General features: G+C 44.0%; 1 protein-coding gene across 1 annotated transcript; it reads left to right on the top strand.

Moving 5' to 3' along the window:
• Positions 1 to 323: 323 nt before the first annotated feature.
• Positions 324 to 2,968, top strand: LOC102495999 (uncharacterized). The gene is given in 5 exon segments (XM_027767870.1): positions 324 to 742; positions 923 to 1,107; positions 1,279 to 1,402; positions 1,797 to 2,037; positions 2,072 to 2,968. Coding segments are annotated over 5 exon segments (1,866 nt in total).
• The last annotated feature ends 7,292 nt before the right edge of the window (positions 2,969 to 10,260 follow it).

Below are 10,260 nucleotides of genomic sequence, written 5' to 3'. Positions count from 1 at the left end.
GCCGGGCTGCAGGGGTGATTGTGATTCTGTGTCTCTTTTTGTTGTGGCCTCTGTTCCTTTTCTTTCCTGTCGTGGGCCAAACCCAAGTAACTCCTAAGAGTTTAATCTTAGACCACTTCTCGTCAGTCCGGGAGAAAGCTCACACCTCTGGACTAGAGGTAAGGAAAGGTAAGTTTAATACCTTTTATTCTTCAGAATGGCCAGGCTTTGATGTGGGCTGGCCACCACAGGGGACCTTTTCACTGAAAGTCATCAAGCGGGTCTGAGAAATAATCACCCAGCCTGGCCTTCAGGGTCATCTGGACAAGTAACCATATATTATAATGTGGCAAGATTTGGTAGAAAATCCCCCTCCTTGGCTTAGGTTTTTTTTACCAGAAAAGGAAGAAGATCCCCCAAAAATATTGACTGTGGAAGGTACTCACTCCTCAGAGCAGAAGGAAACTACAAAGGATCTCAAAAAGCCAGTCCTTCAAGGGGACCCTGGTATTTACCCTTCCCTGGAAGATTTAGATTTTGAAACTTATCCACCACCTTATGCTGTGACTGCAGCTCAGACAGCTGCAGCTCCTCAGGCTCAGGTGGCAGCACTCTGCCAGCCAGAGGTGGAGCTCCCTCCACAGCCTCAGCAGTTGCCTCACTCTACTGTAGGGCCCTCAGCACCTCCAGTGTTGGCACAAAGACCTGCTGCAGGACTTAGATCCAGGAGAGTCCAGGGGGAAGAAGAGCCCTCATCCTCTGAGTGGGCTCCAATCCTTCCTATCTGAGTCCTTGTGGGTACAGGCCCTCAAGGAGAGTGCATGTATCAGTACTGGCCCTTTTCTAGCAGTGATTTATATACTTGGAAAACTCAAAATCCTCCCTTCTCACTGGACCCATGGGGACTCACCAATCTGTTCGAGTCTATTCTGTACACCCACAGCCCCACTTGGGATGATTGCCAGCAGCTTCTCAAAACCTTATTCACTACTGAGGAGTGGGAGCAAATCCTCACTGAAGCATGGAAGAATGTACCTGGAGACGACGGTCATCCAACCACCTTACCAAACCTGATTGATGAGCGGTTTCCACTTACCAGGCCTAACTGGGACTTCAGGAATGCTGAAGGTAGGGTGCGTCTCCGAGTCTATCGCCAGACTCTCATGGCGGGTCTCTGAGGGGCTGCAAAGTGCTTCACCAATTTGGCAAGGGTGAAAGCAATTATTCAGAGAGAAAATGAAAGCCTGGCCACATTCTTAGAACATCTCTATAGTGCCTAAAGGCAATTTACCCCCTTAGGCCCCTTGGCTGAGGAAAATCAATCTGCTCTTATTACGTCTTTTATTAACCAGGCAGCACCAGATATTAGGAAAACGTTGTATGAACAGGAAGACCTAGGAGACATGACTATTAGAGACCTTATGTGATTAGCAGATAGAGTTTTTAATACTCGAGAAACCCCAGAAGAATGGGAGGATAGACTTAGAAAGGAAAATCAGGAATTGCAACAAAAAGGTAGAGAAGAAGACAGAAAACTTCATCAGAAACAGAATGAGTGGTTGGCTAAGATCCTCTTGGCTGGTATTAAGGGAGGAGAGAAGACACAGGGGGTCCCCAAGGTAAAGAGATGTGACCTAAACTTGACATAAATCAATGTGCCTATTGTAAAAAGCATGGGCACTAGAAAAAGGACTGTCCTGAGAGACCCAAGGTCCCAGATCCACAAGGGGCCCCCTAGGTCTTAATGGCAGGAGCATACAGTGACTAGGGGAGTCAGGACTCAGAGCCCCTCCCTGAGTCTTGGGTAACTGTGTCAGTGGAAGGGAAGCTTACCAATGGACGACAGAGTGTAAAGTGGATTTGGGTCGACATCAGGTAACCCACTCCTTGGTAATTCCGGAATGCCCAACCCCCCTGCTGGGGCATGACTTATTGGCTAAAGTGCATGCACAAATCCACTTCAGTCCCGGGGGCCTTAGAGTCACTGATAACTTGGGACACCCCCTTCATGTCCTGACTTTGGCTCTGGCAGATGAATATCGCCTTTATGCCAGACAGGTTTGGAACTACAGGGGGTCCAATTATGTCCCAGGAATTGAATTCTTGGGTCCAGAAGTTTCCCCAAGCGTGGGCAGAAGTGGCAGGAGTGGGTTTCACAGCCCATCAGGCCCCTATAATAATTGAACTCAAATCCTCAGCCCAACCTGTCCAAGTACGCCAATACGCCCTGTCAGCCGAAGCAAGGCAAGGTATTGCCCCCCACATAAATCCCCTGCTTCAGGCTGGCATTCTCATACCTTGTCATTCTAGTTGGAACACTCCATTGCTCCCAGTAAGGAAACCGGGAGGAGATGATTTTAGGCCTGTTCAGGACTTATGAGAGGTTAACAAAAGGACTCAAGATATCCACCCCACAGTTCCTAACCTATACACCCTCTTGAGCCATTTACCCCCTTTTCGTTTTTGGTATACAACATTAGATTTAAAAGATGCATTCTTCATTATAGCCTTGGCACCTGTTAGCCAGCCAATTTTTGCCTTTGAATGGCAAGAAGAGGGGCCCTCAGACACCCATAAACAGCTCACATGGACAAGATTCCCACAGGGGTCCAAGAACTCCCCAACTCTGTTTAATGAAGCCTTGAATCAGGACTTGTTTTCTTTCCGACAAAGCCATGGCTCTGTGACTCTCTTACAGTATGTTGATGACCTTCTCTTAGCCACATCTTCTGAAGCAGAGTGTAGAAGAGCTACAGAGGACCTTTTGCAGGAATTGGGCTCACTGGGCTATCGTGCCAGTGCCCAAAAGGCCCACATTTGTAAACAAACTGTTACTTACTTGGAGTATAATCTCCATAAGGGAACAAGATGGCTGACAAAGGCCATGAAAGAGACTATATTGAGACTGCTGGTCTCTACAACAACCAGAGAAGTTCGAGAGTTCTTGGGGGCTACTGTCGGCTCTGGATACAGGGTTTTGCAGAATTAGCCAAACCCTTGTATGAGGCCACAAAAGACAAAATGCCCTTTACTTGGGGACCTGAACAACAACTTGCTTTTGAAAGACTCAGGGCTTCTCTATTGGAAGGTCCCGCATTAGCCTTGCTGGACCCCCTTAAGCCCTTTACTCTCCATGTAACTGAAAAAGGGGGAATTGCAAAAAGGGTGCTCATGCAGCGTCTAAAGTCATGGAAACGCCCAGTGGCCTACTTGTCAAAGAGACTGGATCCTGTAGCAACTGGGTGGCCCCCATGCTTGCGCTTTATAGCTGCTGTGGCAATGCTGGTCAGAGATGCTAACAAGCTAACATTCGAACAGCACCTTAAAGTGATAACTCCCCATGCTATTGAGGGTATTCTCAAACACCCTGAACAGTGAGGTAATCTGGTACACCGATGGTAGCAGCTTTATGCAGGATGGAGTACGTAAGACTGGGGCAGCTATAGTGGACCAGAGTGGGAACTTAGTTTGGAGCACTTCTCTGCCAGCGGGAACTTCCACCCAGAAAGCTGAACTCATTGCACTGGCAGAAGCACTTGAACGGGTGGAAGGGAAACATGCTACTATTTACACTGATAGCAGGTATGCCTTTGGTACTGTTCATATCCATGGGACAATTTACCGGGAGAGGGGCTTTATTACCACAGATGGAGGAAAGGTGCGCAACCTTCCTGAAATCCAGTGGCTGTTGGCAGTGGTGCAAAAACCCCGAGCAATAGCAGTAGTGCACGTTCTGAGCCACCAAACCACCAGGACCTCTGAGGCCATTGGCAATAAGCAGACCAATGAGGCAGCAAAACAAGAAGCCATTAAATCTGTAGCTCCCACCCTGACTCTTAACTTGCCAATGCTGGAACTCCCAGGTTTACCTGCATGTCCAGATTATTCATCAGGGGACCAAGAATGGATGCAAAGAAACAACTGTTCGCTGCCCAACCCTACTGGTTGGCAAAAAGACATGGAACATTGTCTAATCCTGCCAGAAAAGCTGGGACTCTCTAATGCCACAGATCTCCTTTCGGCTACCCATCTCAGCATAAGGAAACTGCTCCAGCTCCTGCAGGCAGCACAGCTATGGTTTCCAAACCAAGAAGACACATTCATCGCCTCATAGACTGCTGCAAAGGGTGCCAGGCTATGAAACCGGGCAGAGGGGACCACTCCACACAGGTATTCAGGTCCAGGGGAAGGCTTCAGGATTAAGCTGGAAAATTGATTTCACAGAGGTAAAACCAGGAAAATACAGATATAAATATCTCCTAGTTATGGTGGATCCTTTCTCAGGATGAGCAGAGGCTTTTCCAACTAAGCAAGAAATGGCTCAAATAGTTGCTAAAACCCTATTAGAGGAAATTCTACCCTGGTATGAAGTTCCTGAGACACTGGGCTCAGACAATGGTCCGGCTTTCACTAGTAGGGCCCTACAGGGACTAGCCCAGGCTATGGGAACTGATTGGAAGTTCCATTGTGAATACAACCCCCAGACTTTTGGGCAAGTAGATAGAATGAATAGAACTCTAAAGGAGACCTTATCTAAATTAGCCCTGGAGACTGGCAGAGACTGGGTGATTCTACCTTTTGCCCTGTTCCAAGTTTGTAACTCCCCTTATGTCCATGGAGTAACCCCGTTTGAAATCATGTATGGGGCACCAACCCCCATACACACTTGTACCCTCCCCTCTCTGATACCTGAAGGAACTGTAGGTCATAGAACCAGCCTTCAGACCCTTCAATGGGCTCAGGAAGCAATTTGGCCTTTAGTCTAAGCACTCCATGAGACTAAGGACTCCTTGAACCTGAACCATGGTATAGTCCCAGGGGATTGGGTCTGGGTGAAAAGGCACAGGACACACTCTTTGGAACCTAGATGGAAAGGACCTTACGTAACTCTTTTGGTTACTCCTACTGCTCTAAAGGTTGACAAAATTGGGCCATGGAGTCACCATTCTCACGTACATCAAGCCTCATCACCTGAGTACGCACAAACTAAAAAGGAGTGGACCGTACGCCAACACCCACACAATCCTCTGAAACTCCAGCTGTCCAGATCTTTAGACCAGTCAATGTTCCTTCTTCAACATGATAATGATAAAGATGCTGGTGATAAGCCTGCTTCTTAGTGGGAGAACTGCGATGAGCCTACATCAGCCTTGTAAGCAAACGTGGGTGCTCACAAACGGGGAGACTGGTAACAATTTAAATTACACTACTCACACTGCACCATTAGGCACATGGTGGCCGGACCTTTATTTTGACCTAAGAGACCTTTTTGAAAAAACTCATATTAAGAAACCCTCTTACCATGTCTTAATGAAAAGAACATTGATGATTGGAGACCAAATCAAGGGGTTCTGGGCCTGTCCCAGTAATCAAAGAGCCAATTACCATACCTGTGGGGGAGCTGAGAGTTTCTATTGTAAGGCCTGGTCTTGTGTCACCTCTGGTCACAACTCTGATTTTGTATACTTCTCTTTCTGGGAATTGGGTAACAGAGTCCCTTTGGTTAAAGCTAGTTTTACAAACAATGGCAAAAGTCAACCCATATTAAAATGGCAAAATCCAGTTTTCAGGTGGCACTGTCTGGATGGGACCCTATCCGGGTGGACTCCTGATGATTAAATTGTCTATAAAACCCCTGACACAACCAGTAGGTCTTAATGAGGTCCTGCACAAACCTTCTAAGCTGATAACCCTACCTGTACGTGTGATGACCCAGTCACCCCCTCCACAACCCTCGAGTACAACCACCCATGTGGTTCCTGAGAAACTGTTCCCCATTACAAAATCCCCAACAATGGGGCTGGACCCACTCCTTGGTCTTGTTCAAGCCGCGTTCCCGGCCCTCAATCAGTCTAATCCCAATATAACTTCCCTGTACTGGCTATGTTATGATGTTCGCCCTCCCTTCTATGAGGGCATAGGGCTTGATGCCTCCACTAACCTCTCCACTTTAGACTCTCCCACTACCTGCCAGTGGACCGACCGTAAATGGGCATAACCATACAACAAGTAAGTGGCCAAGGACTCTATCTTGGAACAGTCCCTGTATATGAAAGACATCTGTGTTCGACCATTCTCAACGATGTCTCCTCAAACACGAATAATAAGTGAGCACTGTCCCCTCATGGTGGTTGGTGGATTTGCTCACAAACTGGACTTACCCCGTGTCTTTCCCTTTTAGTCTTCAATGCAGCCCAGGAATATTGTGTCTTAATTGTAGTTCTTCCTTGAATCATCTATCACCCTGAGGAGGTCATGTTCCTACACTGGAATTCGCTTGAGCCACTTGGCTCCAAGCAAGAGCCTTTCACTGCCCTGACCATTGTCACTTTGTTTAGCCTAGGATTAGCTGGTGCCGGAATAGGCATAGCCTCTCTTACCACCCACACTGCAGGGTTTTGATCTCTACAAATAACAATTGATGAAGACCTAGAAAGAATTGAAACCCCTATTAGCCATTTAGAAAAGTCTCTAACCTCACTCTCTGAAGTTGTGTTACGAAATAGAAGGGGACTAGATCTCCTTATCCTACAATAAGGCCGTCTCTGTGTAGCTCTGGGGGAGGAATGCTGTTTTTATGCTGACCACTCCGGTGTAGTCTGGGACTCTATGTCTAAAGTCAGAGAGGGTCTAACAAAAAGAAATAGAGAACGAGTAGCTAACAAGAGTTGGTTTGAAGCTTGGTTTAATAAATCCCCTTGGTTGACAACCCTGATCTCCACTATAATGGGTCCCTTGATTATTTTACTTCTTTTACTCACCATTGGCCCTGCATCATAAACAGATTGGCACAGTTTATAAGAGACCATCTCAACATTGTGCAAGTTATGTTTCTGATGCAAAGTTATGCCCAACTTTAATAACAAGAAATACTGTTTTGTTACTCTAACCCAATACTTATCTGCTTCTGTAAATTGCTTGCCAGACATAAAGAAATGTAAGAGCTAAACTACAGTAGGCCCTTACTATGTCCTTGTTAGGCCGAGTTAGCATAATCACCGCCATGTTAGGGAATGCTGGGGCAAGTTAGCTTAATTGTTACCCTGTTGAGTCTTCAGGGATGGAGCCCACTTTGTTAGGGCCTCAAGGACAGAAACTAGGAGTCTGGGAACTCTCAGATAAGTGGAAAACAGGAGAGCTCAGCACCTCGAAGGCAAGGTCATCCAACCCCTTAGCTGAGAGCCCTTATCTAGACCGAGCAGGGGGTGAAAGCTGGACCCTTGTTTCTCATACCCCCCCTTCCTTTGTGTGTTACAGTCTAGAAAAGATCCTGAACTATAAAAGATCCCTTTATCTTAGGTATGGAGTCCTTGTGAAGGCCTGCTGTGACAGGCTGAAACTTGGACCCCAGCTAGCTGGAAAAATAAAAGCCTCTTTTGCAGTTGCATTGTTGTTGTCTTTTCTATGTCTCCATCAGTTAGACCGATCTCTGGACCCTTACAATAACTAAACCTATTTTTTTCTTATTTATTTTATTTTAAATTGTTCTTTATATACATCCAATCACATTATTTAGCTTACAAAGTGAACATTTCAATATGTGAACATTTCTCTCCAGTCCGGTGATGAAAATATCTTCAATCAATAACATCACACCTCCCCATCCCATCAATACTCTGCCTCCATACGCTTCCTCCAAACGTCCTTCCCTAGGCCCTGCTCAACCACACATACCACATCTGGCATTCACGCCCATCTCTTGTGTTTGTATACACTTAAGTCAATCAATTTCAGTCATAGAGTGCAGTGAACACGCTAGGTATATGAAAAATGGGGACATAAAATATCTTTCCCACATAGCCTGGCTTGCTCCACTCAGCAGTAAATCTTTAATATTTTTTCACTTTCTGTTAAAAGCCAGGGTTTTGTTGATTTTATGGCTGAATAGTATTTTAAGCCATTAATCCGTACGGGGGCCTTTGGGTTGGTTTCATGTCTTAGCAGTCATGAATAGTGCCACAATAAACATCGATGTGCAAGCAAGCACTTTTCCAATGAAGGCTTCTTCTGTCCTTTGGGTAAATACCAAGGAGTGGGATTGATTCATTGATCACATGGTAATTCTATTTGTAGATTTTTGAGAATCTCCAAATTGTTCTCCACAGTAGTTGGTCCAATTTACATGCCCATAAGCAGTGTAAAATAATTCCCCTTTCACCACCACCCCCAACACCCCGCCAACAATTATCTTTCTTTTTTTTTTAATCTTAGACATCCTGACTGGGGTTAGGTGGTACCTCCTTGTTTTTTTGGTCTGCATTTCCCTTACAATGAGGGATGTTGAACATTTTTTATATATTTTTTGGCTATTCGTATGTCATCTTTAGAGACTGTTTTTTCCAACTCCTTTTCATCCTTTTTCCAAACAGCTGCTTGAGTTCCTCTTGTATTTTGGTTATCAGTCCCTTACCTGATGCATAATTTACAGAAATATTTTCCCCTGCTGAGGGCAGTCAATTCACACTATTGACCGTGTCTTTTGCCACGCAGAAAATTCTTCTTCTGATGTAATCCCAATTTTCTATTTTGGAGATTATTTATTGACTGCTTTGGTGGGGGTAGGGTCTTATTTAAGAAGTCTCTCCCTATTTCAATGTCTCCCAGTTTCCCCAGTGTTCTCCAGGAACAGTTTTATGTTTTGAGGTCTTATAGTTAGATCCCTGATCCACCTTGACTTGATTTTTGTCAAAAGTGAGAGGTAGGGGTTCAGATTAATCTTTCTGCAGATGGAAATCCAGTTTTCCCAGCACCATTTGCTGAAGAGGCTTTCCTTTTTGCACTGGATTGACAGGTATCTTTTGTCAAAAGTTGAATGTATGTTTGAAAATTTATTTCTGGGGAAATAAATTGTTCCATATGTCTGTTTCTGGGCCAGTACCATGCTGTTTTGATTACCACAACTTTGTAGTATATTTTTGGATCAGGGAGTGAGATGCCACCCAGTCCACTCTTCTTGTGCAGCATTGTTTTGGTAATATGTTTTATTTTTTATGATTTCAGATGAATTTTATGATTGTCTTTTCTAGATCTCAAAAGAATGTGTCTAGTACTGTGATTGGCATTGCATTAAATATGTAGATTAATTTGGGTAGAATTGCCATTTTGATTATATTAATTCTTCCAATCCAGGAACATGGGATATCCTTCCACTTTTTTGTGTTGTTTTCAATTACTTTTTTTAGCTTCTCATAGTTCTCGTTGTGGAGGTCTTTAACTTCTTTGGTTAGATTTACTCCTAAATAACTTATACTTTTTTGGTTATGGTAAATGGAATAACTTTTTTCAGTTCTATCTCAGTCTTCCTGTTATTTATATAATAGAAATGCTATTGATTTCTGTATACTGATTTTATATTCTGTAACTTTACTGTAATCATGTATTACTTCCAGTAATTTTTCCATGAAAACCATTGTGTCTTCTATGTGTACAATTATGCCATTTGTGTATAGAGAGAGCTCCTCTTCTTTTCCTATTTAAATGCATTTTATTTCTTTTTCTCTTTTCTGATTGTGTTGGTGAGGACTTCTGGTACCATAATAAAAAGGAGTGGAAAAAGTGGGCATTCTTGTCTTGTTCCCATGGTTAGTGGGAAAGCATTCAGGTTTTCTTCATTTGGGATGATGTTTGCTATTGGTTTTTCATAGATGGCTATTATTTTGTTGAGTAATGGCCCTTTTATGCTGATTTTGCTGAGAGTCTTGATCATAACTGGATGTTGTATCTTGTCAAATGCTTTTTCTGCATCAATTGATATGACCATGTGGTTTTTATCTTTATTCCTGTTAATATGATGTATTACATTTATGGTTTTGCATATATTGAACCAACCTTCCCTTTCCGGAATAAAGCCTACTTGATCATGGTGTCTTATTTTTTTAGTACGTTGTTGGATACGATTTGCTAGTATCTTGTTGAGAATCCTTGCATCTATATTCATCAGAGATATTGGTCTACATTTTTCTTTCCTTGTCCTGTCCTTATCTGTTTTGATGATAAAGGTGCTAGAGGCTTCATAAAATAAATTAGGGAGACATTCACCCTTTTGGATCTTTAGAAATAACTTGAGCAGAATGTAGGTTAACTTATCTTTGAAAGATTTTCAAAATTCAGAGGTGAATCCATCAGGACCAGGGCTTTTCTTTATGGGGAGGTGTGGGAGGCTGTGCACCAGCGAGTCTGCTGAGGCCATTTTTCATGAGTCTCTTACTATTGCCATCTTAGGCTCAGAGAGCAAACAATTACAAAGGCCACAACTGGCTCCCTTTCAAAAACCTCACCTTC

The sequence above is a fragment of the Tupaia chinensis genome, unplaced genomic scaffold, assembly GCF_000334495.1.
Source record: "Tupaia chinensis unplaced genomic scaffold, TupChi_1.0 Scaffold144814_1, whole genome shotgun sequence".
Taxonomy (NCBI): Eukaryota; Metazoa; Chordata; class Mammalia; order Scandentia; family Tupaiidae; genus Tupaia; species Tupaia belangeri.
The sequence above is the reverse complement of the archived record's forward strand: the minus strand, read 5'-3'. Positions and strand labels throughout refer to the sequence as shown.